The sequence below is a fragment of the Lotus japonicus genome, chromosome 4, assembly GCF_012489685.1.
Source record: "Lotus japonicus ecotype B-129 chromosome 4, LjGifu_v1.2".
Lineage (NCBI taxonomy): Eukaryota > Viridiplantae > Streptophyta > Magnoliopsida > Fabales > Fabaceae > Lotus > Lotus japonicus.
In genome coordinates this window covers 6186851-6214477 of record NC_080044.1, presented here as the reverse complement: position 1 = coordinate 6214477, position 27627 = coordinate 6186851, and the positions used below count along the sequence as shown (strand labels likewise).

General features: G+C 34.9%; 4 protein-coding genes across 7 annotated transcripts; 3 read left to right on the top strand and 1 right to left on the bottom strand.

Annotated features, from left to right (window-relative positions):
• Positions 1-18: 18 nt before the first annotated feature.
• On the top strand, positions 19-8131 carry LOC130710978 (uncharacterized). Of its 4 annotated transcripts, none has more exons than XM_057560392.1 (15): positions 19-148; positions 1503-1582; positions 1706-1813; positions 2539-2574; positions 2751-2861; positions 3028-3111; positions 3187-3305; positions 4186-4287; positions 6195-6311; positions 6393-6458; positions 6685-6751; positions 7017-7091; positions 7222-7320; positions 7613-7648; positions 7757-8131. In XM_057560392.1, the coding sequence occupies exons 2-15, from the start codon at positions 1580-1582 to the stop codon at positions 7898-7900; spliced, it is 1167 nt and encodes a 388-aa protein (XP_057416375.1). In that variant the 5' UTR covers positions 19-148; positions 1503-1579; the 3' UTR covers positions 7901-8131. The 4 variants fall into 4 exon arrangements, with proteins under 4 accessions (XP_057416375.1, XP_057416373.1, XP_057416374.1 ...); XM_057560390.1 differs by lacking the exon at positions 19-148 and adding an exon at positions 155-358; XM_057560391.1 differs by lacking the exon at positions 19-148 and adding an exon at positions 155-766.
• A 1626-nt stretch (positions 8132-9757) lies between these two features.
• LOC130710454 (secretory carrier-associated membrane protein-like) lies at positions 9758-17120 on the top strand. The gene is made up of 12 exons (XM_057559731.1): positions 9758-10056; positions 12203-12319; positions 12446-12508; positions 13142-13175; positions 13457-13579; positions 15011-15073; positions 15186-15279; positions 15927-15972; positions 16059-16126; positions 16333-16381; positions 16556-16621; positions 16723-17120. The coding sequence occupies exons 1-12, from the start codon at positions 10000-10002 to the stop codon at positions 16807-16809; spliced, it is 867 nt and encodes a 288-aa protein (XP_057415714.1). The 5' UTR covers positions 9758-9999; the 3' UTR covers positions 16810-17120.
• A 632-nt stretch (positions 17121-17752) lies between these two features.
• Positions 17753-19863, top strand: LOC130710453 (uncharacterized). The gene is made up of 2 exons (XM_057559730.1): positions 17753-18283; positions 18680-19863. Exons 1-2 carry the CDS (start codon positions 18033-18035, stop codon positions 19659-19661), a joined length of 1233 nt encoding a protein of 410 aa, XP_057415713.1. The 5' UTR covers positions 17753-18032; the 3' UTR covers positions 19662-19863.
• Positions 19864-20557: 694 nt separating this feature from the next.
• LOC130710452 (PAP-specific phosphatase HAL2-like) lies at positions 20558-24004 on the bottom strand. The gene is made up of 3 exons (XM_057559728.1): positions 23438-24004; positions 21837-22527; positions 20558-21082 (listed from the first exon to the last, which is right to left on the bottom strand). Exons 1-3 carry the CDS (start codon positions 23829-23831, stop codon positions 20779-20781), a joined length of 1389 nt encoding a protein of 462 aa, XP_057415711.1. The 5' UTR covers positions 23832-24004; the 3' UTR covers positions 20558-20778.
• Between the last annotated feature and the right edge of the window lie 3623 nt (positions 24005-27627).

Here is a 27627-nt window from a genome sequence, read left to right as displayed (position 1 = left end):
TGTTTTAGGAAATAAAAAGGTGACTCCAAAACACCATACAATAAGGTCTCATGTGAAGTGATGATGTGAAACGTTGTTGTCGCTCTCAGTCTCTGGTTCTAATATAATTTGTGTAAGGTGTCACCACACTGTTCATTGGTCGTTGTTGGTAAGCTACCATATGATACCAATACCCCAATGCCATGGCTGAAAGCCACGCATGCATTGCATATATTCATTCATTCATTCACAGTTCTTCTCTCTTTCTTCTCTTTGGACCTGCTCTTCTTCCTTCCCCATTTTCTCGCTCTCATCATCATCATCATCATCATCACCATCATCATCATCACATCTCTGTTTTGATTCGTTTTGCATCTGGGTATGTTATTTCATCTTCAATGTTTGTAGCTTTTTGATTTTTCTCACATATGAGTGATATGACATACCCTTTTGATTTTTTGGCTTCTTCTATGTCCCCGTTGTTTATACTTGCTCATTCTTCCTCATTTTCCCTTCTGGGTCGGATTCATTGATTCAGGGGAAGATCAAAATCTTTGCTTTTTATTGGTCTGGTGAAAATGATGTTTCAATTTGTTATTGTACAGAGGAAATGAAACTCTAATCTTGTTAGAGAGTGAGAGAGGGAGAAAGTCTAGCAAGGTTAGATCTGATTGTAAGGCTTAGAGAGTTGTTGTTCTTTTCTGTGAAACTTTGATAGGAAAAGATTCCATTTTCTGGGGATAGCAATTGGAATTCGTGTGAAGAATGGAGTTTTGATTTTGCATGTGTAAGTTGATGTTTTGTTCAGCTCAGCTGTGTGTTTTTCCTTGTGATCCTTCCTTGGTGCTGATATGGTAAAATCTATTGCATGGAGCTCTTTTTTCATGTTCTTGGGTGTACCTGTGTGTTATACCATGTGACGCTAGTTCTGGAAATTGTTTTTATTGGTGGTTAGGATGGTGTAGGTTACGAGTGAAGAATCAGCAATCTGGGGAGACTTTTCATGTCATTGCTAATATTCCACGCATGTTTCTCAAATTCTCATGTTTTAGCTCTTCCTTGTCACAACTCAGCATGTTCACGAATATCACAACTAGTCCCTTTGTTAACCCCCTCCACGCATGTTTCTCAATTTCACATGTATTAGCTCTTTCTTGTCACAATTTAGCATGCTCACGAATATCTCACTAGTCCCTTTGTTAACCCCCCTAAGTAAAATAAATATAATTGTAGCATCTTCCTGTAATTGCCAATATTCCAAGTTTGTTTCTCAAATTCACATGTATTAGCCCTTTATTGTCTCATTTCAGCATGTGCATGAATATCACACTACTCCCTCTGTTGATCCCCTATACTAAACTAAATATAGTTGTATATAACTCATTCTGTTCTGTGCCAATTGATATCTGTTTTTGACCTGGGGTAGAGTTCATTACTAGTTTAGCTCAAAGGCAATCCTCTTCCTTTTACACTGTGTTTTGTATGATGAAATAGTATCTGATAGTTTCTGTTACTGCAACCAGTTTGTGATGAAGACTATATAAGACAAAATTAGTCAAATCATGGAAGTGGCGGATGAGAAAAACAAGTTTCTTGCTTGATGGTCTGTCCTTTTTCCTTCAGAATCATTTTTTTGAATATTTCTGAAGAGAGTTTCTTTGAAACAGTTTTTCATTGTGGAGTTATGTTTATGTTCACTTTTTAATATAGTTTTTTCTTGGACCAGGGAAAAGCAAGTTTTAAGATCAAACGGCTGCCTTTTATGGTAGTTGCGTGTACAGTATTGTTGTTCGTTGTGTACAGGACTATAAAGTATCAATACTACCAAGAAGAGGTATGAGAACAAATGTCATAATTGTCATGAACCAATTATCCCAAAAGCTTAGGCTATTAGACTAAGACACATGAATGGTTTTATATTACATTCTAACACGTCCCTTCATAACAAGAGTCCATTAGTTTTGAAGCATGGACAATGTACTCACCTACCATGTGGTGAAGTTCAACTTTTTATTAGAGTAATGAGGGTAACATGGATCTAACTCGAGACCACTTAGTCATAGTCAGAGGCTCTGATTTCATGTCATGAACCAATTATCCCAAAAGCTCAAGCTATTGGGAGAAGACACATGAATGGTTTTACATTACATTCCAATAATAACTAGGGGCCTAAAGTGATTAGTTATAATTCTACACCAGGTTAGGGATATTTTACTGCTACAGTCCTGCTTTATCCAGAGAGCAGGATAACATTGTTAGTATTTATTTTGATTAGAAAACTTGTGGAGTGATGCTCCAAAGTTTAAACACCCAAGTCTTTGTTATCATTAGAAAACGATATTAAAATACTATGCCAGGATAAAACCCTATAGCTCTATTTGATTTTTTTTCTCAGTTGCTAATATGCTATACATTCAATAGCCACTTTTTGTGGCAGGTGGCAACTAGATGGATCAAGATTTTTCTTTCTTATAAAGCTTCATGAAACAAAATTGTATTCTTGTACTTTCTGTGCTAATTTTACATTTCCCTTTTTTGTTTATCATCTACCATTATCAGATAGACAAACAGTGGAATATCAGAGAAGAATCAGAGGTATACTATGTTGCTATTTTCGTTGAATTTTCTAACTTTCTTTCAAGTTATGGTAAATGATGGTTATGTCTGCTATGAAAAATTTCTTGAGTTGCTTACTTGACTATTCTTGCATTAATTTGATGAGGTAACTTGGATGCATATTCTTTATTCACTTTGGTGCTTCTGATGTGCAGGCATATCCTGCAACTTCTGGAAAGTTGAGAGGCTTGCCACAAGGTATAAGACATGCTACTTCAGATTTTGAGTTAAGGCCTTTATGGTCACAAAGTAATTTAAGATCAAAGGTCAGCATCTTTACATTGTTTTTGTAAACATTATAGCTCCAATTGAAACTAACAGATAATAGCCAGAATTTGGTAAACTGCGATGGACACACCAGCTGTTACTGCAGATGGTTCATTTGAGCTAAGCTAAATTAATGATTTTTTGGGGCTGGTTATTTGATTGCAGGTTGTAGATTACTCTAATCGTCACTTGCTGGCAGTTCCAGTTGGTATCAAACAGAAGCATAATGTAGATGTTATGGTGCAAAAGGTATATTTGATGATTTATTAGTTTAACAATTTTTTTTTTTAAAAAGTACTCCTGATCTAATTTCAATAATTTCAGTTTCTTACAGCAAATTTTACAATTATTTTATTCCATTATGACGGCAATGTGGATGGATGGTGGGATCTTAGTTGGACTAGCACGGCCATACACATAGCTGCTCAAAACCAAACAAAGTGGTAAGTACATTGCCGATTAACTTTTCTTCTGTATGAAAAGCCACATATAGTGAATCATATATGTTTATTGAGGGGGTGTGACTTCAAATTTTCTAGGTAAACTAGGAGTAAATGAGGCATCTTGTGTTTTTCATCGAAGAAAGGATATATTGAAAATTGATTTGTCTCTTGGTCTCAAAGTGAGCCAATTAGGCTATATAAGCATCATTAGTAATAAGGAGAAGCATTTTAGCTTCTGTGCACGTTTGGATACACAGTGGAAAACCACGGTGAGCCAAAATCATGGCGGACAGAAGCAACTTCCCTTAACTTTTGTGGCTCGTTTATAGTTAAAAGATTCATATAGTTTCGATGAGGCATCAAATTGTTCCATAAGGTTTTTTGGAGTGGTTGTTCATAGTAAGGAAAAGGTTAAAGACCTTGATTTCAATACATTTGCATGTCTGGATACACAGTTGAAAACCACGGTGAAGCCAAAATCGCGGTGGGCAGAAGCAACTTCCCTTAACTTTTGTGGCTGCTCACCGCAATTTTGTCTTTACCATGGTTTTCAATTGTGTATCCAGACATGCAAATGTATTGAAATCAAGGTTTTAACCTTTTCCTTACTATGAACAACCACTCCAAAAAACCTTATGGAACAATTTGATGCCTCATCGAAACTATATGAATCTTTTAACTATAAACGAATTGGGTAGTCTACCACCACTGCCTGACCTTGGCGCTGTTAACATTGCTTTGTTATTGTATCCCTTTTCAGTCTGTTGTATTTCAGATCATACTAACATGTGTGCTTTCCTTTTAAATGTACTTTTGAATGTATGCATTTCAATGGTTTATTTTTCTCAATTTAGATATTAACTCCTGAGTTCTTTACCAGGTGGTTTGCCAAAAGATTTCTACATCCGGATATAGTTTCTATTTATGATTACGTCTTTCTTTGGGATGAGGATTTAGGGGTGGAGTATTTCTCTCCGTCAAGGTACGACTGACCGTTTTGTTTATCTTCCTCTGCTGGTTGTATTATGAAGTTTGTCTGCTTTTTTATTCTAATGTGAAGCTTACCATTTTAACCAGCTGAGAGCCTTAGACATCCAAGATGCAGGCGTAATTAAATTAAATCCAATTTTATTTAATGATAGAAAATGATATTTTTATCCTTTGAAACTTTAAAACTGAATGGAAGTTCACTTGAAAACTATAACATGTAGAAAATAATTTAAAAAATTGATTCCTTAAGGCCAAGGAGTACGTGTAAGAGATGTGGGCTTTTGTATGCTCAGTTTAAAAGTGGTTGTTCTCCTCTTTTTTAGATTAGAATAAAAACCGATAGAGACTAAGCGGAGTCCAATTAGGGGTAAAAGTGGAGAGTAGTCTTTCTATAGTAGTCCAATTAGGGGTAAAAGTGGAGAGTAGTCCAATTAGTGTTTGAAATGAAATCAATATTTTATGTTAACTTGTGGTTCACTTGATAATGGACAGCCCTTGCCTCTAATGCAATGCTGGCTCATAAATACATGCATGTGGGTGCATGTGTGTATATTAACGATAGCATATATTGTTTAGTTGTGCCCCTTATCTTGTGTTATTTCTCTATTGATGATTTTTTTGGGGGTTTTAGAGAAGGCTATATGTATAATTTTTTCGAGCTCCATATTAGTTGATGTGCCTCTGATGTATAATTGAACTTGCACACGCCATTAGCTCTATATTTCCCTTATTAGATTCATAAGATCATGTTAGGTTGCTAAGCAATCTTTGCTCCTGTGAAATGCAGGAAAAACAGTTCATTAGTAGGATATATGATCTTTAATTTCTTGTTCGACTTTTAAAGGCTTGTCAATCACCTCATGGCAATTTTTTTTTTTCGATAGCAAAAAGTTTATTCATGAGATGATAGTTTGAGAAACAATCTATCTCAATAGATGTGCAACCCCACAAAGTGTGAACTCCATCTGACAAAAGACAAAAACAAACAACCCATGCCCCTTTAAAAATTAAATACAATCCACCCTCTATATCGACCATAAAAGAAACACCCAATAAAAGACAACCAAAGACCATGATCTTTCCAAAGAAAATAACCCCACTATAACTCACCGCGATGACTACACCTCTCACCCCATCTCCATACAAAAATCACCTACTCAGAATAATAAATTTTCCTGCATATTCTGCATCAGCCCTTAAATTGCCCCCTCATCAGAGCCATCAAAGACCAATCCTAAACTCTTCTCCTAGGCCCTTGCGCGTCTAGGTTCTCAACCGCCGAACAATTATTCACCAATTGCTCATTGCAGCTTTTGATGCAGTCGTCATCACATGAGCCCCAATGCAAGAAACAGTTGCCCGCTATTTCTACTTCCTCTTCATAAGGAATAAAATTGACATAGGAACACGGTTCCTCCTTGGATTTAACCTTTCCTTTCCTTAGTCCCTTGATTCTAATTTTTTTCTCCATAACTTCATTCTCATAAAAAAAAAGGTGTAAATGCTTTTGATTTTGGTCCTCCTTCCCATGCACAAATCTTTCACCGAAAAATTTGTCTCATCCTCCATCGAACTAATTTCTCCACGAACTCATTAGTATTTATTCCTTCAAAACTTTTTTCCACTCTAACATCTTGTACGGCATTAGAGGGTACCAATTTCGAGCAGCCAACATCATGAAATACTTCAGAAATTTCTTCAACTCCAACCTGATAGTTATTAGCAATCAAACCCCCATTTAAAATCATTGATCCATGTGAGAAAGTTACATTCTCATTATAGCGTGACTTCACAAAAGTTACACTTCCAACAAAGGCTTTTTTCTTCCTTCCACTTCATGACAGACTTTTACACTCATGAAATGAAGAATGAATTCACAGTGGCATCTGTTTTTTGCAGATACATTGAAATCGTAAAGGAAGAAGGGTTGGAGATATCTCAACCAGCTCTTGATCCAGATTCAACTGAGATACATCATAGAATTACAGTTAGAGCTAGGACCAAGAAAGTTCACAGGTGACTTGTTAGACTACTGATGTGCTTTCTTATCAACGTTTGTCAATTATCATACCTACACTTGAGTTTTCGTGCATGCAGAAGAGTCTATGAACTCAGAGGTAGTACTAAGTGTTCAGATGCAAGTTATGGCCCACCGTGCACAGGGTAACTATTACTTTCTTTCAAACTTGCCATGCTGTGTATTTTTTCCAAGATGTTCATTCTCGGTCTTAATCATGTGCTGTTATCATCCTCTCTTTATCATCAGTTTATGAGATATTGAAATTTAATCTGTCAATATATTTAAAAGGGAGCTTAACAAAATTACTAACCTTCCTGTTATAATAATCATGGTATGACTGACATAGATATTTAAATACAACTTGGGCAGGTTTGTGGAAGGTATGGCTCCTGTGTTCTCGCGATCTGCCTGGTATTGTACTTGGCATCTTATACAGGTAATTTTACCTGGTGTATTGGTAGTAGAACGTCGAAGTTCTAAACACAGACAACACCTGAATTTCTTTCATAATCATTCAAATATCGTCTCATACAAACACTATTGTTTACCATCTATTTTGCATACTCTTATAACTAAGGCGTTGGCTAAGTTTAACATTGACTCTTTTGTGATTTTAGAATTCAATCCTTAATTTGGATCAGTAATAGATCAAGTTAGTCCATAATTTTGGCTACTAATCATTATCATTTTTATTTTCTCAGAATGACCTTGTCCATGGATGGGGAGTGGATATAAAACTAGGATATTGTGCTCAGGTGAGAAATACACATTGTCTGGTAAATGCAACATGTTTCCTTCCCATTCAACTTAAATCTCAACTAGAGAAACCAGCAGTTGTCTTTTCCTTTAAGCCTCGTTTACTGCATGACAATTGTCATTAGCACTGAAATCAGTGTCATTTTTCAGGGCGACCGCACCCAAAATGTTGGAATTGTTGATAGTGAATATGTTGTTCACAATGCAATACAAACTCTGGGTGGTAGCAGTCATGACCATAAAGCTAAAGTATTTACCTCTTTTCTCTACAAATGTTTGAGTTATTTGCTTCCTTGCTTTAATACTGTTTTTTGCTCTTTGCTACCCAGAAAATAGCATTAGTTCACAAACTTTATCACTAATATATTCAATCGTTACAAATACTCCTGTAATCTGTATTCAACCCCTCTTATCTTTCTTGGCCAAATTCGTCGAATTTTACTTAGTGACAGTAGCCCTTAGGGACAAGCATTCTTAGGTACATGTATTTCTTAAGTCATTCTTATATTAAATTTTCTTGTTGCTTTTGGTTCCTAACCAGAAACATAGAGCATCAGCCCTTGACGCGCGAACCGAGGTGAGGCTTTTGAACTGCTTTCAAAACCAAATATTTTATTGATAATTAATCACAAAGTAGCTTTGCAAAGTGACCTTATTAATTTATATTGTAACATGGGCTGAGCAGATACGAAGGCAGTCGTCATGGGAACTTCAGATCTTCAAAGAGCGCTGGAATAAAGCCGTTGCCGAGGACAGAAACTGGGTTGATCCGTTTAAAAGAGATCAAAGACGTTTATTGCAAAGGCGCAACCGCCAACGGTTTTCTTAGCAGTTCTTTTAGCCAACCTGGCTTGATATGTTAGCCCAGCTTCATCCACAGGCTTTATAGTTTACTATTTTAGTATTAGTTACAGTACAGGCATAAGTTAGTTTTTTTGTAGCTGATTGAATATTTATTCGATTTCGAAAGATCACATATATATTCTTTTGTTCTTTTTCCTTGGTCCAGATTTTCTTCCCCTTTTATCCTTCTATACCAGTTAGTTTTTTTGTAGCTTCATCTAAAGGCTTTATATTTTAGTCTTAGTTACAGTACAGGCATAAGTTAGTTTTTTTTTGTAGCTGATTGTACATTCATTCAATTTTGAAAGATCACATATATATTCTTAGTTCTTTTGTTCTTTTTCCTTGGTCCGGGTTTTCTTCCCTTTTTCCTTTATCATTTATTCTTAGAAATGAAATCCAATGGAGAACTTGACAAAATGGAGATAATGAACTTGGTTTAAGTTTTTTCCTTTCCTATTTTGAATTTGTTGTCATGTGTGTAACCATTGTGAACTACCACCAATGCTAAAATGAAGTTTACATCTTGATATATGATATATCCCTTGCATTTTCAAATAAAAACTGCACGCGGTGCAGTTCACCGTCCACCACCATTCAACTTATATTATATCATAGCTTTGTTAAGATAACCAATATACTAACAAAATTATTAAATGGACAGGAACATCTCCAGCTATTTTTAAAATGGTAGATGATCTAATCCATCATGAACCTCAACAATTTCACAAGAATACAGGATCAGGAGCTTCTCACTCTGTCATTCTTATATGGGATTTATTACATGTGTAATTTTCATGCGCAAACAGTTATATATTTATTACAGTATATGGGGTTTACTTTTTCAATTTGTTTTGTGATGTTTTTCATAAAAACATAGTAAAAGGTACATCTTAACTTTTGAAAATAAAAGTATCTCCACGGTTCCAGTTGCAAACAGATAACCCAATCATCCCTCATAGAGAAAGACATTATTTTGAATAAAAGCTCTAGAAGATAGAATAATGTTTCATCCACACCTCTCTTTGAGGTGGAGAGAAGTGAAATGAGGAGAGAAATAGGAAGAAAAGAAAAAATAAGAGAGAGAAAGTATGAGATGTGATAGATGATAAGATGAGAGAGATAGAAATAAAAAGAGGTGGAGATGGAGTGTTTAAAAAATGAGGTGTGTATATATCATTACTCCTAGAAGATATGATGGAACCAAAATTTGAAATTTTTTGCTTGTTTCTAACCGCAATCAATTACACTAGGACAAAATAATATTGATTACCTTTTCTTTTTTAACCAGGGATAAGAGGTACTTAATTCAAAGGAACAATTGGAACAATAGAGATTCAAATTACATCGCGCATTAATAAGTAGACTCTCAACAAATCATTCTTCATACATATTATTTAGTGATCGAATCTTAAATTAAATGTTTCAGGAATTCAATTATATACCAGTTGTGCGTTGGAAATTATTTTATGTAGATATTCAATTATATCAAGTTTAAGCTTTTCATTTTACTTACCAACGAGTGGTTGGTTCAAATGGTACATGCTTGATTCTCCTTAAGCAAGGTCTCACGTTCGAGTCTTATGGATGAAAAAAAAAAACCCGCTGAGAGAGTTAGTCTCACCATAATGTAGATGTTTCCGGCTCGAACAGAATCGCCTCTGAACGATAACACCTCGAGTCTTGTGGATGAAAAAAAAACCCGCTGGGAGAGTTAGTCTCACCATAATGTAGATCTTCCCGGCTCAAACATAATCGGGAACATAAAAAAAACTTTTCATTTTACTTACAACAGAAATTTCCTAGCTGTATATATTTATTTGTGTGAAAGCAAAGTTGAAAATTGAAACCCAATTTCTTTCTTTTTTTGTTTCTTTCTTCTGTATTAAGCTGACCACCAAAGACAATTCCTTTGCATCTGTAGCTGGAATTTTCCTTCATTTTCCATCCAATTTCCATATAAAGTTTCAAACTTGCAAATCTCATCTTTCCAAAAATCCATTCTTTTTTCTTTGGTTACCAATTTGACTTTGCTCTCTGCTGCTGAACCAAGAGTCCCAGATCTCTGCATTCCAATTCTCATTCATGGCTGGTCGCTATGACAGTAACCCCTTTGATGAAGAAGAAGTGAACCCCTTCTCTGTAAGTCCTTCTTCTTCTGCTCACCACTGATGCTGGGTCTGGTCAAAGTTTTGATTTTTTCAACTGGGTTTGCAGTTTTTTGTTGAACTTGATTTGATCCTGCAACTTTGGTTAAATTATTGTTTATGAATTGTTTCTGTTGTTGATTTTCAATTTTGTTTTTGTTTCATATTATAATTGATGATCTCTTTGCTCCTAGATGCTTTGTTTCTTAACTTTGATTTGTGCAATAGTTTTTATCTAATCATCTCCTTGGGGGTTTCTAGGAATTTTCAAACCCTTTCTTCATGAAAACAATAAAACTAAATGTCAACTAGAAGTAGAAACTGAGGTTCCTGATTATGCTTCATTTGAAAGAGATATTGAGGGGTAGCAATTTCTTTAGCTGAGGATAAATACTGGGTGTATTGGAAAATATACAAGTTATCTTAAGTTGTTCTAAATGTCTTTGTATATGTTTTTGTAAATCGATGACTTGATTGGACTTCGGTTTGTCTAGTCAATCAACACTTAAAAGAAGTTGATTAGAAGCAAGCAAAGGAGTAGCTAACAAATCAGAAGCATACAATATCCTCATTGGAATATGAATAACCAAAGACAAGAAACCGAAGTGCAATACCTTATACTTCCCATCATGTTGTTGCATACCAGACGATAGCAACCGCTGACCGAACTACCTAAGGAATCTATGAAGCCAATTTGGTCCTGTAAAATGTGAGTGTTGACTAGTGAGGGACCTCCAATAGGTAACTGCTAGAGTAAATTATGGAAATGGGTTCCCGTAAATCTATATACTGGGGCATGCTGTTTATAGATATAATGATATATATAAACCATTGATAGGAGTAGAAATAGGCCAAGCTACTCGTCGGGGGCCTAAGGCCATGGCTAGGTCAGACTTATTTACTACATAAATCAAATCAAGTCTTCTTTTAAATTCTATATTTCTATTTAGTTAAAATTGTCAGAGTTTGGGCTATTTACAAGTGTTTTAGGTCTAACAAGCCTTTTAAGCAAAGGCCCCCTACATAAGTGAGGATAAAATGTTATGCAAGTAAAATTTAGAAGGGATTTCTCCGTTGGTCATCATCATATCCCTGAAAAAAAAACTTATAATGTAGTCACACTGGTTTTTGGCTGTATTTAAGTGCCATATGTGGTTGTATGTTCTTGCCTGAATAAGATGAAGTTCTATATTCTTAATGTTTAAAATTAATATTATTATGCTAATGCACATTGGGGAGATGACAGTTATGATATTCGTAGTAGTTATTATGTACTTGCAATTTGGGAATTAGAGCTTGCAATTGAGGATTTTAAATTCTGTGGTTTGGGCCTTGAGATAACTTATTCCCTTCTGAAATATTTATATATGTACTTCTAATTGGGCATAAACTAACAGGATCCAGCTGTAATGGGCAAAACATCCAGCCAATTAAGCTACAGTGTGGGTGCATTTTACACTACTGAGTTTATTAATCAAACAACAATGAATCATAATAATTTACTTTTATGAAATTGTTTTTTGATAATTTAAAGTTTCAACCATTGGCTATAATCTGCACTGGTTGAGCTAGGTGAGTAAAGGTTACTGGGAACATAATTTGAATACATATAAATATGAATGTGTTTTCTTAGATTGTTATAAATTTTAATTCAGAATTATAATCATATTGCAAAAATATTTTTAATCATTTCGTATTATATTTCCCAAGTCGTGTTAGGATTTTTAGTCTTATAGATGCATGAATTGTGGTATTGAATTTCTAAATAAATGGAAAGGACTCAGATGAGAGAAGAAAATTAAGATTCTCCGGTAACCACTGAAACTTTTGGGGAGCAAAGCAAAATTATTGGGGAAATGGAAGAGGTTTGCCAGGCAGGCATAAACCCCTGCCGGCTCCTCCTCCCTCCGTCCTAGTTGATTGAACATCAAAGAATCTTATCCGTTTTCTTTTTATATTTTGAAGCTTTCACTATGTTGTATGGCAAATGGCAACATCTTTGTACTAACTGAACTATAATGTCTAGTTTTATGACTTCTACACACACACGTACATGTATTAGAGTGCTTTCATATGCTGATAAAACCCCTATATATAATTTGCAACTTACCTTATGCATCATCTTGTTTTTAAAATGTCAGAATCCTGGAAGAGTCCCCCCTGCCACAAATTCAAGGCTTTCACCTCTTAAGCCAGAGCCTGTTGATTACAATTATGGCTTTGGTGCGACAGTTGATATACCACTTGATACATCAAACGTATGTATACAATTAAGATTGTTCAAATACTCTGGTTTTTCTTTTTGTTTTCCATTTATAATGTATTGCATGTATTTTGCAAGAATCTGTTGTGGGTTTTCTAATTGTGATCAATTTCAACATTAGGATTTGAAAAACAAGGAGAAGGAACTCCAGTCCAAGGAGGCTGAATTGAAAAGAAGGGAACAGGTACACAATGAGATTTCTTGGTCTTCTGTTCACTTTACAGTTTAGAGTTCCCTCTGGGTATTTACTGAGATTGGAACATTTTCTCCTTTGATGTTGTCTTCTGTTTTCCTTTCTCTTTTCTTGTCATGCCCCTTCAAGTTCTAACCTTTCCCTTTCAGAGGTCATCTAGTCCTTCGTCATATAATCTTGATTTTCTTACACTCTCTCTTATTAACTGTGGAAAACATATATTCTTGGCACATCTACAATTTCAAGAGTCCCGGAGGTAACATATTTAGTTGGGGAACAAATTACTAATTAATCAATGAACATAATACCCCATGCCCCTTATATATGACCAAGTAGCATATTGTGTACCCCTAGCCCTACTGAACTGAAGAGTATTGCAGATTCAGTAACTATGATTTAGACATGATGAGGGCATCTGAAGTTGTTATTATCTGAAAATAGGTTGATCTCTGGAAATGTGGATCTTAAATAAGTGTCTGTTGTCAATTTGTGCTGTCTTTTATTCAACGTTTAGAATGTGCATGCTGATAGGCAGTAAACTTTGTATGCATCAAGGTTTATCTACTGACTTCCCTGCTAACTATTTGCCTTGAAATTGACATGCATTTTTTCCCCAAAATGCAGGAAGTAAGACGGAGAGAAGAAGCAGCTGCACGAGGTAATTTACATTCCCTGATATTTACATATGAAGTTTGAGCTTAAGTTTACTTGTTTATGGACAGTTGAGAATTATTCAGTTGTATGTTTTCCATATCAATGTTTAATATCAGTTGTCTTCGTTGCTACTTTTATTTGGGATGGGTGGCTATTTTTTGTTTGTGTTGGCATTCAATTGAATAATGGAAGAATGCTAATTCTGCAGAATTCTATAAATGTCGTTGAACTGATAGCACTAATTTAGTTTTGCTTAATTCTTCTACTTTGCATTTTGTTCTACAGCTGGAATTGTTATTGAAGAGAAGAACTGGCCACCGTTTTTCCCAATCATCCATCACGATATTGCTAATGAAATTCCTGTTCATCTTCAAAGATTGCAATATGTTGCTTTCACCACACTGTTAGGTATGTTATCGACTTTTTTTTAGGGGGGGGGGGGGGCTGGTTTTCTTGTTTTTGATTAAGGCATTGTTTTCTGGAGCAGTTCTTGAGGCTGTTTGATGTACATTTGTTATCATTTTCATTTTATTATCTTTAAGTCTTTGGAGTAGATTTTATTTCAGGGATCCTTTATCTGTTCTTTATAGATTATTGATGTTTTTTGTACATTGTGTGAAAGTTAGAAAAACGGTTTTAATATCCTAATTTTCTTTTAATTGAAATCGATGACTAAAACATTGCATCTTGTGCTGGTAAATCATAATTTGGAACCTTTATTCTTTTCTACCCCATAAATTAATTAAGGTTAAATTAATCTGAAAGTCATTATTGTTTCATCAACTTTTAGTTGAGTCCCTGCAATTTTTTTAATTAAGTCCCTATTATCTAATTTTCTAGAACTAAGTCCTGAAAGCTTAACACTATTAAGCTATGTTAAGGAGATGACATTTATATATGTAAATGCCAGATTTAGGTAAATTAAGTTTTCTTGCTTAATTGATGCTATTGGAGAAGTTTGCCTCGTGAGTCATGATATCATTTACCGTAATCAGCAAATAAAAATTAACTTGTGTGATTTGTCTGGCATTACTTGATTGTGCAGATAACTCAAGCACGTAGGCAGGAATTGTAATGTGGGGGTTTGTCAAAGCTTTATGAATACATTATAGTGGTAATCTTTGCACAAGTGGCCATAATAGCTTGGTTCCCAATTTACTTCAAAATCCAAACTAGATTGCGATGCAGCTAAGCATTCAGCCAAGGGCTTCAAATTCTACCCATTGCGGCTGGTGGCAAGAAAAGAAAAATAAGACAACTGAAATTTAAAATAGAAAACAAGGTGTTATATAAGAACATAGATAATAACTCTTAAGTTTCCTATTGTACACAGGTGTTTTGGGAAAAGTGAAAAAAATAGAAAGAACGATCAATATCTGGTTAGTAATAATTAATGGTATTGACATTTAAGGACTTAAATAAAATTTAAAACTGTAGAGAGCTAATCAAAAGTTTTTAAACTATAGGGACTCAATTATAAATTTGATGAAGCTATAAAAATTTACAGATTAATTTAACCGAAGTTTGAAAAAGGTTTGTAATAAAACTGAAGCTCTGAAAAGAGATGTGGGAAGTGAGATACTCATATGTTTCTTTTCTGAATGATTGATTTGAGAATTGAGTCCATTAACTTGGCTGTTTGAAATTAACCTGTTTTGTTGACTAAGATAATGGCCTGATGAATGCATTCTGTACTTATTTGTTCTTAACATGAAACCAGTTATAGTCACAATAAATGATCTATCATGAGTGCTCTGTGGATCATGTTATTTTATAACCATAAATGATGTAAGCACAGGGTGTGGTTTATGATCATTGATGAAAAGTTATATTATGCAGGATTAGTAGTGTGCCTTACATGGAATGTTATAGCTGTTACTGCAGCTTGGATCAAGGGTGAAGGTGAGTTTATATATATAGAGGGTGATCTTAATGGGTTATTGAACATATCAAATTTTACAAATCTGACATTTTCAAATTCCATGCATGTGGAATTTGGCCTTGTTTGTTGTAGGTGTAAAAATATGGTTTCTGGCTGTTATCTACTTCATATCAGGGGTACCTGGAGCATATGTTCTGTGGTATCGTCCATTGTATCGTGCTTTTAGGTAAAAAAAAAATTCAATTCTTACTTGCATTTAGCTGTTTTCTTTTCCAAAGATATGATAGAACTGCAACAAGCAGGCAGTTCTTTATATAACTTGTGTATGAAAAAATGTTTTATTACATTTGTTCGTGTCCATAGTTATTTTAAGGATTTAATGTGTATGCACTGTCAATGTAAAATTTATGTATACAAACATTCTATAATTGGTCCCCACATTAGAAAATGAACTTTTATCATTAAAATAAAAAGGAATCTTACTACTTTTGAATATGTGGCATTAAATGATTGAAGGTCAGTGTAAAGAAGTCTTACGCTGACAGAGCATCAAAGTCAATCTCTTATTTTAAACTGCGTGGTTGGAGTTTTGAATCACAAAAGTGAATGAATTTAATGCAGTTGTTTGTTTATTTCCGTTTTTTTTTTTTTGCTCTTACTAAACCAATTAAGGATTTTTTCAACCAAGTGGGAGACTATTGCATTTGCTGGTGTTGAGAGATTTTGATGTGATGTTCAGTCTCAACTGATAATTTTGCTTTCATGCTTCCAAACATTCTTGAGAACAAGTTAATGTGCATGCTCTTTTTGTTTTTTTTTTATTTGGCCATACTCTTGATTTTGAATATACTCCTTTTTTTTACTTTTTTGCAGGAATGAAAGTGCTCTGAAATTTGGATGGTTTTTCCTGTTTTATATGGTACACTGGTTATACTTCTTAATGCACATCAGCTATGATTGAAAAACTGAGAGAATTCTAATAATCTTCACTTCTTTTGCTTACAGATTCACATAGGATTCTGCATCTTAGCTGCAGTTGCTCCTCCTATAGTTTTCAAAGGAAAATCCCTGACGTACGTCCATTTCCAAATCCACCATTTAAGTGGCTTTAATTTTTGTAACAAGGATACTGAACATTTAAATTTATTTAATGACTAAGATTATCAAACATGTTGGCGAGAGTGGTAAAATTGAGGATTTAATGTATGCTATTGTTGATGTAATGTGTTATTCTCGTTACTTTAACCTAACTGTTGACACTATCTACTCATTGATACAGGGGCATTCTGGCTGCCATAGATGTGCTGGATAACCATGCTTTGATTGGGGTAAGAATGCTATTAATCGTCAAGCATTTTGATTTTTAAAATCATTTGAGCAATCTTAGACATGACATGCTATTAAATGGTGATCTTATTGCAACTTGCAAGAACTGCAGAATGCTACCAAAGTAATTTTATGCTTGTAAATGATTGATCACTTATTTGTCCATTTGGTTGCAGATCTTCTACTTCATTGGATTTGGGTTATTCTGCCTCGAAACGGTGATCAGCATTTGGGTTCTTCAGGTTTGATTACACTTTTTCAGGTTTCCAATTATTTTGAATGCCATGACGTCCTCACCACTTACCTGGTCTTTTCTTCTTTATTGCCATGTGATATGATACAGCAAGTATACATGTACTTCCGCGGCAGTGGTAAGGCGGCCGAGATGAAACGGGAGGCTGCAAGGGGAGCTTTGAGGGCTGCAATCTGATAAATCATCGTGTGGACGACGACTTGTGAACCAACGTTGTAAATTACAGCCACAAAGATATTCTACTCAGGGTGAATTTTGTGAACAAGTGTTATTTATTTGTTTTCTCTTGTTTGACATGCTGCATATTTAGGTGTTTTTGTTGGTGTACATTATAACCAGCTTTGACATAACAGTGGCTGATAGATACATGCTTTAGTTCATTTGTATTGATCTCTACCTAGTTAAACATTAGACAATTGAATGCTCCTCGTGCTGAAATAAGTTCATAAGCACATTTGAGGTGATTAAAATTTGGTTTTTTCTGTGGATTGAGATACACTTCTGTGCTGTTAGAGTGAAAATTTTCAGATGCAACAGAGCATCCTAGGATACCTACCAGTTCCAAGTACTAAAGACTATAATCAGTTGTAGGGTTGACCTAGGTTGACATTCATACTTTAAAATTGCATCTGTTTCAGGGACGCATTAATCCGCATTTGTCTGCATTTCAACAACATAACTGCAAGTCTGCAACTGCAATTTTAAACTCTGAAAGATGAAATGTTTGTGTATAGGGTAGTCGGCGCACCGAAATTACTAAGCTTCCCTGGTGGGGTATTTGTAGAAGACACTCTTGTTCAGATTAGTAAAATGTCTAGAGAGTGAGTAAATAGGGAATAAAGTAAACTGATGATCGTGCATGAGTCTTTACTCATATAGATGCTATAATAAGTTAATAACCAACTTATTTTTTTTGAACTTAATAACCAACTTGAACTATAGTTCCTTGTTTTTGTTAAAGTAATCCAAAATAGGACCACCTAGAAGCAAAAATTTGTTACGACTAATGCAAAAAATAAATTTTATCGAATAAGTTTTATTAAGGATAACAAACAATTCAAATTTCAGAATAAGATGGAGATAAAATATATTCATAAAAAAACTGATGATAGAACTCACTTATCTTTTTATTATTTCAAATTTAAACAGTGTTAGATAAGTTTAATTAAAAGATAACAAACAACACTTGAATATTTAAAAGAAGATAAAATTTAACAACATTCCGTACGATTAAATTCATTCCGTACAACCGTGCGAAAAATTCACTCCGTACAAGTCACAAAATTTGTCAACAGAAAGAAGCAAAACGTGCAAACCGGTAGAACAATCCGGTATCAGTTGATCTATATATATTTGGTGGTAAACACACAGCTTAATTGAAGTAAGCATCAAGTGTTACAATGTCGAAGAATCCGTGGCCTTCGTCCCAGCTTCCCGATCGTTCACCGGCAGAGATTCAGGAACACTATGAAGCATTGCAGCGTGACATTACACTTATTGAATCAGCTCCTGTTGAGTCTCTAAATCTCACAAAGAATTGTGGTCAAGAGCAGGTTAAGGAAGAAGGCACTAGTTCACAAAAAATTACAAAAAAGATCATTCCTAAACGAAGTGCTAAGAAAAAAGTACACTGGACGGAACATGAACACAGGTATTAAATTCAATTCTGTAGTTTTCCTATATGGTTCTCTTTGAATACTGAGATTTTTTTTAATAAAAATACAAGATAAATCTTCAAAGGACTTCAATTTTTTCCCTCGATTATTTCACTATGGTTTCCATGCATTGGATTGAAAAAAAAGCTATAAACTTGATAAAATAAAAATATTTTGTGATGCAATGGGTTTGTTGATATTTCTTGGTAATTATATTAAGAGGGTAGAGCTATCTCAACAAAATAAAAATCTGAACTTGAATGTGTATTAAGAGGGTAGAGTTATAAAGATGTGTGATTTCTTTACCGTGTCAGTTTTCAAATAATACTCATTTATTTAGATTTGCCTAAATGTGTATTTAAAAAGTGTGACACCTCTTTTGATTGTTACAGGTTATTTCTTTTGGGGCTTAAGACTCATGGCAAAGGACAGTGGCAAGCCATCTCAAGACTTGTTCTCACTTCAAAAACTCCAACTCAAATTGCTAGTCATGCTCAAAAGTATTTTCTTCGCCAGAAAAATATGCCAAAAAAGAGAAAAAGAGCAAGCATCCATGACATAACCTTAGAGGATATTGACTTAGCCCCTCAACAAAATCAGGTTCCGCCATTGATTCCAATGCAACAATCATCCCCTCAACAAAATAGGATTTCTTCTTTGGATGTTCCACAACAGTTACCCATTCAAAATAGGGTTCTTCCCTTGAATGTTCCACAACAATCATCCCCTCAGCAAAATATGGGTTCTTCTTTGAATGTTCCACAATCATTACCCATTCAACAAAATATGGTTCTTCCTTTGAATGTTCCACAACAATCATCCCCTCAACAAAATAGGGTTCTTCCTTTGGATGTTCCACAACAATTATTCCCTCAGCAGTACAAGGATTTTCCTTTGAATGTTCCACAACAATCATTCCCTTATAAAACTAGTGTTTTTCCTTGGAATGTTCCACGACAATTACCCGATCAGCAAAGTAGGGTTCTTCATATGAGTTTTCCACAACAAAGTTGGCATCCACCATCAAATGTTCTCATGCAACAATGGAAAGAAAGAAAACACACATTGGAGGATAGTTACTTGGCCCCTCTTCAATATCATTGGGCTCCTCCTTTATTGTATCCTCCAATGGAACAATTACCAGAAAGACCACATGTACAAGAAGTGTTCCAGCCGGAACCCAATGGGTGCTTGGGTACTTGTTGCTACCCAGGGACGTTAGCATTCACGGAGAAACAAAAAATGAATGGACCTCTTATGAATTCAGATGGAAATGGAAGTTCATCCTCATTATACTTTCCAAACACATCTGGACCCATTAGACAATGTGGCACATCAAATGAGGGTTTTATGCATTTCAGAGATGGCTTTTAGATGAAAAGTAAGAAGCCAGATGATTGTTGTTTAATTGAATTGTGAATTAAAAGTAGTACTATTTAGTTAATCGATAAAGTTTAATCATTCAATTCTTGTTATACATTTTCCTCAACTTATATTAGACGCTCATATCTATCTCAGCTTTGTAGGTGATAGTGTTATTGATATCAAATCTCTTATTTGCTGTAAAGTTGTTAATTTGCCGCTATTTTAAAAATTAAATTCTTCGTTCGCTTTATTCTAACATAGCAACATTCATTAATACAAAGAAATATTACTTTCTGTAAAACGAGCAGGTAATCCTATGAATATTTGGATGGCTTTACTTTTATCAGATCACCAAACATTTGTAAATTGTGTTGCACTTTAGGCCAATGATAACATTTTTCTGTTATTTGTGGATTTTGCTAATGGAGTTGTCTTTGAAATTTATTCGGTTGTACACAAATCAGTTTTGTATTCATATAGACCATACATAGCCTTAATTTTCGGAATCCAGTGAGCCCTAGTACCAGACATTGATAATTTTCACAACTCTTGAGCACCAACTTCTGTTTCTTCAAATCTAAAATGCAGTACATGGTGGCCTGATTGACCATCAACTAATTTGGATGATGAGTGGAAGTTGAGCAATTTGAAAGATTTACATTAGTGTGTAGGTCCATGAAACCCCACTTCATGGATCAAGAGGAGTCATGCCTTGCCCCATTGGTAAATGTCATATAGTATACGAAGTCATGATGCCTCTTTTATTCACATAATTTCAAGCAACAATAATTAAAACTAGCAAGCTGCTAGCTAACATTACATCAACAATATTAACTGAAGTTTACGCTGGAGGATTTCTATGATATTGTGTAAAACAGACAAAAAAATATCAAATACTATTGACATAATCACAATATTGTAATGATATTTAGACATCCAAATAGTACAGGCATTCAAATTATTTTTCTCTTATCTCTCTTCTTTTCACATCACATCCATATATCATATCAATTACTTCTCTATCTTCTCTTCCTTTCTCACGGTTGGTGTTTGCGAGTGTCTGCAGTATACGAATCATTTTCCTACTCACAAGATGTAACACACATGTAGGTAGTTAGAAACAGTCTCAAAGGCAAGAAGAGGCCCAGCTAGCATCAACAGAATCAATGATCTTTTCATGTAATGTGGCTCCAGCACAGGCAACTATACCACGATCAAGCCCTTCTAAACATGAACCATTTGTGAAGTCCAAGGGATCCCCACCTGCATCTGTTACCATGCCTCCAGCCTCCTGAATGATGATAACACCAGCAGCATGATCCCATATTTTCTCCTTGTGACCAGCCCTTGCAAACTTCATGAAAACCTCTGCATCCCCACAAGCAATTGCAGCATACTTCACCATGCTGTGAACTCTTAATGGCTGGTTACTGCATACAAATGATTGATAAGAGATACCTTATAAAGCTTGAAATATACTACAAAATTTGTATTATCTTTGGTGCCCTTTTCCAAGTGATATTTCAAATGAGAAATTGGGAATGTGACTAGTCATTAAGTAAGGAATGTACAATTGTACATAACAAATTTCAGCTGGCCATCATATTCTAAGAATCTTTTCATCTCTATAGTATTTAGCAAAAGTGATTGGATATTTCTCAAGAATTTTACATTTTTGGATTAGCATTGTCACATTTGATTTTGAGTAAAATTGAATTTGATAAAATTGATTATGGTAAAAGTGAGTTGAAAACGAAGTGAATTGGACACAGTCATGAAAAAGTGATTTTTGTAGGATAATCTTGTGGAATCTAGTGTAAAATCTCGGAATTGATCATGTTCAAGGCTGAGATTACTCTCTTTAGCTTCTATGCAGAATTAACTTTGGAACATTGAATAATTCTCTGATATGACTCTCAAACATCTTTATATTGTTATCAAATAGTGATTGCACTCATTGAGAATTAATTCTGATGTTTCCTGACAAGAGACCAAGCACACACTTAATATGCATATCAGTATATCACACTAATTAAATACAAACAAAAAGGGGGAAAAAGAGCATATGAATAAATCTCATGTTGGAAATTGGAATGCTAAGAAGACAGTACTGACAACCACAGAAGGTAAAATGTCAAAACACAGGCTAAACTGATATTGAAATGGAATGAAATAGAAAATCACCTGAGGCCAACACTATGAGCCAGTCCTTCAGTAAAAGAGTGGCTTGAATTGGCCTTCTCAACTGTTTCACAGAAAGTTGCCAATACTGGATTCTCAATGCAAGAAACAGAAACTGGTTTTGCATTGTTTGGCCACACAAACTTATTATTTACATGGAGTAGTGGCTGAATCCAAGCCTTTCCATTACCCCTTTTAGCATGAATAACACAACCTTTATTCCAAGTTTCAATGGTTGATGGATTCAACTGGGATATAATCCTCTGATAACTGTTTTGATAACTCAACCAGTCCTTTCTCATTGGGTAGTTAGGACACCCAAGAACTCCAAGCACCACTTCTCCATCTTCTATGAGTGATAGAGCTACAGCATATTGATCTCCTTCTACAAACCCAAATGCACCATCAAGAGGATCAAGTACCCAAAATCTCCCAGAAGGACTTCCAACTTTGTTGAAGTTACTAATGATTTCAAGAAGCTCTGAAGCTCCAAGAGGTGATTTTGGCTCTTCAATTCCGAATCGAGACGCTTCGGCTAGACATTCATTCACAGTTTTAACCACAGATGTTAAGAGCTCTGATGCATTAGTATTGGAGAGAGTCTGATGAACATCCTCTTCAGCAAGAATTGAGATGTTTTCACCTCCTAAGAATTCAGACAATATCCAGCTGACAATTGCTTTGACACTCCAAGCTGTTAAAAATAGCACAAATGAGTGAATGAATAGTGCAATTCAATGATCAATTCCAAGCATGAATATATATAACTCACTAGCTTAGGATAATAAATATTATGTCATGACGGATAATAATGAATTTTAAAATTAACATTTTAGTGATTAATGAGGAGAGGGTAGCACATCCCTCTAAATTAGAGAGGGCATATGAAAGTTACCTTCAAATTTTAATAGCAAATTTTCTTGCCTACAACTTTTCATTGACTTCAAAGCATTTTAGAATTTAAGTATTCATTTTGATTATGTCCTCTGTCTCTGTGTATCAGACAATGTTTACATTCCTCTTTAGTCATTTCAAAGCTAAGAAGAAGCCACTTGTCATAATCTGGATGGGATACCAAAGCAACTTGGGACCAAGAAGGATAACTTTGCCTGCAAATCTTGTAACTGACTATACCTAATCTTCTTGTGTGTTTGATAAGGTCCTTGCATTTTCATGTTGTAGATACCTCTACTCCAAAGTTACAATCAAACACAATAATCCAACACAGAAATCCATATAAACCCATATGGCAAAGGTTAAATTTAAAACTTCAACCCATTTGTTCATTAAAATAAAATTAATTTCCTGAAAACAGCTAGAGTAAAATTCGTGTTAGGCCTACATCTACCCAATAACTTATTCAAAGATGAAAATTACTCGTAAAGACTTATTTAGCCATATTTCTAACTAGTTACTATGATACCTTACAAGCTTACACATCCATCAAAATAGACATGTAAACGAATCTAGGATGAGCTCTTATATCATCTTAAAATTCGGGTTAAGCTTAACTCTATTCATTCTACCCTTCATAAGAACTTATAGGCTTATAGCCATATCTTAGTTAACATGTGACCTTAACAAACAATTTGGGGAACATTCACCTGCAACTGTGACTTGAAAAATGTCATCCTTGGATGTGACCAGATCATGGTTCCTAGTCTTGGAAACCAGAGTGTCCTGCATTTTCTGACAGAAGGAGCATGCCAACTGCACTGCTCTGACAGCAACATCCAACTGTTTGGAATATTCCTCTGGTTCTGAGAATACACGAAACATTTTCCCATCTTTCTCCATCAAAGAAGAAGAATCGATTTGGTCGAATTTTGACACACAACCAATGTGGCTTGGGAGGTTAGTGGGTGATTTATGGTGGAAGGGAAAGAAGCATGAACCTGAAGCTGCTTTTACATGGCTGAGTATGAAGTTGTCACTTCTCCTCTCATGTCCCAAGATACGTAGGATGTTTGCACCCAAGGTGGAACTATATAAAGGCATGTCAAGTACACAACAAGTTCTCCCTCTAATTGTTATGTGATGTTAGTAGTTGGTAGGTGGTTACAATGAGTTTGTGGATTTTAGTTTGTGACGTTTGGAAGGTGAGAACAGCAAAATGTGATGAAATTACCTATGATCACAGCCTATGAGCATTATTTATAGGACTCAATTTCATTTTTGATGTTGTGCAATTAAACTAGAAGAAAGGAAAACCATACTGAGTTCCTTTAAGAAAGGTCTCTTGTTCGAGTATGTGGAAGACACATGACGTTCGCATAAATGAGAAAGGAAGAGAAATGGATGTGATATATGATAAATGTGATAAGATCGAAGAGAAAGATAAAGTGAATAATTGTGTGTTTGTAGAGTGTTCGCACTGTGTGAGTGTATTAGTATGATTACAGTTAAACAAGAAAGATAAATAGAAAACATAACAATAGCAAGCGCTCTCATACACCTACTTTTGTGACCGTTTTTAACTGTCATTGAATGTATAAGAATGGATACTTTTGTTTGTCTTCTATGTATGAGTGGTGATAGTTGAATTATGATTACCCAATAACTTTCTTTACACTAGTAGTATAATTTCAGGTATATAATATGCATTCAAGTATAAGCGATGTTATGCTAGGTTGGGTATATGGGGTACTATATAAATTTCTCCTAATTGCACATCACATTCATGAAGGACGTACACCATTCATGTTAATTCAGTTTCATAGCTAGGAATGGGTGTTCATTTATACGTACATGCCATATTGCATATGTCTTGTGTAAGATCTAAGTCATAATGAGCTCATCATAAACAAGAGATAAACCCAGTTTATTTTTTCATTCACCTCAATCATAACTTCATCGTGCTGATCTTATCTATTTTCGGCCGCAATCGGAAGTAAAGCAAAACAGTGAGCCAATTGGGTCAATTATTTTGGCTGATGAGTGATGAGAAATTGACAATAAGCAGGGGACAGAGAAACTTAATGGAAGAATTAATAAATGCAAGAATGCGTTATACCTATGTGTAAGCGAGTGGCATAGCAATGTGATATTGTGAGTTTTGTTCACAATTGAATGACTAGAATAGGTGTTTAGGATTTCATGATTATGGGTTGTAATGTTTAAAAGTGATTGTTTGAACAAGTTGAAATTTTATGAGCTATATTCTTTAATAAATATTTAACATTCATCACGTCTGAGTTGAAATTCACCACGCCTGAGTCGAAATTACGAGAGAAGAATAGGTGTTTAGTAATTAGTAATGAGATTCGCATGTTTATGATTTGTGACTCAATTATTTCAGTTTGCTATTGACACTATAACTTGATTTATCGTTTAATGGCGTGCACGAGTCTGAAAGGAAGAAAATAAAAGCGCAGCTGTTACCGAAAGTTAAGTTTTGATGCTGCTATGTACACAAGATTAATGTCATGTGAGAAAAAACAAAGGAACTTGGATAACTCAAAGGTTCTGAAATATTGGCCAATTTTGGCAATAGTAACATACTAACAATGATGTGAAGTGCTTCTTACCTCTTAGATAAATATCTTTCATTCTTTTTGTCATGTTAAGTGTCTTTTATTTCTCATGACGTGAAGCATATGAAAGTATGATCTCATCATCATCAACTCCCTTGCATATTAATCGGGTATTACTACAGCAGAAAAATTGGATTTGGATGTATGTGATCTGATATATTAAGTTTTTAAGTCATTGATAAAACGTATCTCATTTTGTTTTAACTTTTAAGTAAAGTCTTGGTTTCGAGTTCGTGAATGAAAATATTTTTAGCTTAGAAAGTTAGTCTCACCATGTTTAGAAATTGAACTAACCGATAACGTTTTATTGTGACAGTCAGCACATATAAAATTTTTTGTAAAATTTTGAAATACAAAATATTTTTCCAACATGCTCAATCCATGAGTGTCTCAGTTAGGAGCCTCTACCCCAAACCAGTGAACCCCAATAAATTGATAACAGACAGAGAAATAAACCTACTTATAGGCTAATGAATTTGGCAATAACCCTTAATAATGGCTCACTTAAGAAGTCATAATTTTTTTTTTTGATAGGCCAAAATAAACCAAAGAGACAGTGACAAGCTTTTAAGAGAGAACCCTCACCAAAGAAAAAAAAAATCACTCTAATATTGTTCCTGGAGCCTAGGATAAGTACTCATAAACATTTGGTCTAAATTCCAAGAATTTGGAGTGAACACCTAGCGCCCACTGTGGTGGCCCCATAAAATGTTACCGGCTAGTCCACCAAAGAAGTAGTGACTATCTTAGCTATGGCTGCAATCCTAAATTCTGATCAAACTCTGAGTGCATTTTCGGCCAACAAACCCGCCCGATTCCGACCGAACCCGCCCGTTGCTCAGTCCTATTCTAAGCCCTATTCTAATAGACTGAGAGTAGGCCCCTTCAACAAGGACCTGATTAAAGTTCCTTCTTCATTAACGGAAGAGATAAGGGAGACAACATCTTCTTTTATAGGGGAAGCTGCAATCTTTTAAGATAAAGTTTAAAAAAGGAAAAACCCCGACTTACGATACCAAGAGGCCCGAAGCTAGGACTAGGAGACCTGACAAAATCCCTTCTAGGGATCGTGAGCACCAGCGGATATTCGGAAAAAGATGGGGAGAGGGACGACTGAGTGATAAGAGAGGGGATTGTTTCCTCTTGAATACTAGAAAATACTCCCTTTGTTTTACAAAGATGGTTGTTTTAGTCTTTCTTCTTATTATTAAAATTGTTTCTTTTTATAAATCAAGACATTTGTTTCTAATTTTTTCTACCTATACTCTCATCTAATAAATTTTCTCTCACTTTTCACCTTTCATATTAACCAACCACAACTCTTCTCTATCCATGGTAGAATTCAATAGCTACACAAGGTACTAGTAAAACTAAATAATATATGGTATTTACATTATACTATAATGCCCCAATTTTTCAACCATGAGTCACATTAGTAATCATTCAAAAACAATGATCAATGTGAAAAAACTTATTTTTAAAAACTTCTTGTTTTCACAAGTGACAGTTCATCTCAGAAGTTCACAGGAAAGTGAGGAGCGTCATGTGGACAACTTAAATACCTAGACTTTCCTAGCCATAACGATTGTGAATTATCATCATAAGATCAACAAGATAAACCGATACCTCCCTTTATTAAACCAATTTCAAAATTAAACTTTCAAAAACAATATCAATACTAATATACCCCATATATAAATATATAACTGAAGGTGCTTCAACACTTAAAACAAAAGGTGCTTCAACAACAAAGAAATAAACTATTATTCAAAACTCCTAGATAACGAGAAGATAAAACTAGACTTTCTTCGTATCCATTGTGTTGAAGAAGAAGTCATAGATATTTGTCTTCACCGCCTCAAGCTTTTTGTTGTTCCTACAATCAAGCTGCGCTCAAGGGCGGATCCAGACATGGATTAACGAAAATGTGCATTACAATGCTGCTAATTTAACATTCTAAAATTTGCAGGCACGAATCAACAATCAAAACAGGAAAACTAATCAGCAAAAACAGACGGAGGTAGCTCCAAACCCAACATGGTTCCATCAAAGAACTCAGATCTGCCGAGTTCACAAGCAAAAGTTCTCACCCAAAAAATCTATCCAACTCAACGCGTGCAACAAGTTCATAAACAAAAAAAATCTTTGAAAATTGAAAAATAAAATAGAAATAGAAAATGATCATCCAACATGAATTGTGTGTAGCGTAGTAAGGTAAATTACGAAGTTGATTTACCTGAGAGACAATGAATCAATTGAAT

Bases quoted from the DNA above. Each gene is read 5' to 3' on its own strand.
- LOC130710978 (XM_057560392.1), top strand. The intron at 4,288-6,194 runs GTACGACTGACC...TGTTTTTTGCAG, and splicing joins GAGTATTTCTCTCCGTCAAG to ATACATTGAAATCGTAAAGG. The intron at 7,092-7,221 runs GTAAATGCAACA...GTCATTTTTCAG, and splicing joins TGAGAAATACACATTGTCTG to GGCGACCGCACCCAAAATGT.
- LOC130710454 (XM_057559731.1), top strand. From the start codon at position 10,000: ATGGCTGGTCGCTATGACAGTAACCCCTTTGATGAAGAAGAAGTGAAC. The intron at 12,320-12,445 runs GTATGTATACAA...TTTCAACATTAG, and splicing joins TACCACTTGATACATCAAAC to GATTTGAAAAACAAGGAGAA. The intron at 15,973-16,058 runs GTACACTGGTTA...TTTTGCTTACAG, and splicing joins GGTTTTTCCTGTTTTATATG to ATTCACATAGGATTCTGCAT.
- LOC130710453 (XM_057559730.1), top strand. From the start codon at position 18,033: ATGTCGAAGAATCCGTGGCCTTCGTCCCAGCTTCCCGATCGTTCACCG. The intron at 18,284-18,679 runs GTATTAAATTCA...TGATTGTTACAG, and splicing joins TGGACGGAACATGAACACAG to GTTATTTCTTTTGGGGCTTA.
- LOC130710452 (XM_057559728.1), bottom strand. From the start codon at position 23,831: ATGCCTTTATATAGTTCCACCTTGGGTGCAAACATCCTACGTATCTTG. The intron at 22,528-23,437 runs GTGAATGTTCCC...TATTTTTAACAG, and splicing joins TTTTCAAGTCACAGTTGCAG to CTTGGAGTGTCAAAGCAATT. The intron at 21,083-21,836 runs GTGATTTTCTAT...ATTTGTATGCAG, and splicing joins GCTCATAGTGTTGGCCTCAG to TAACCAGCCATTAAGAGTTC.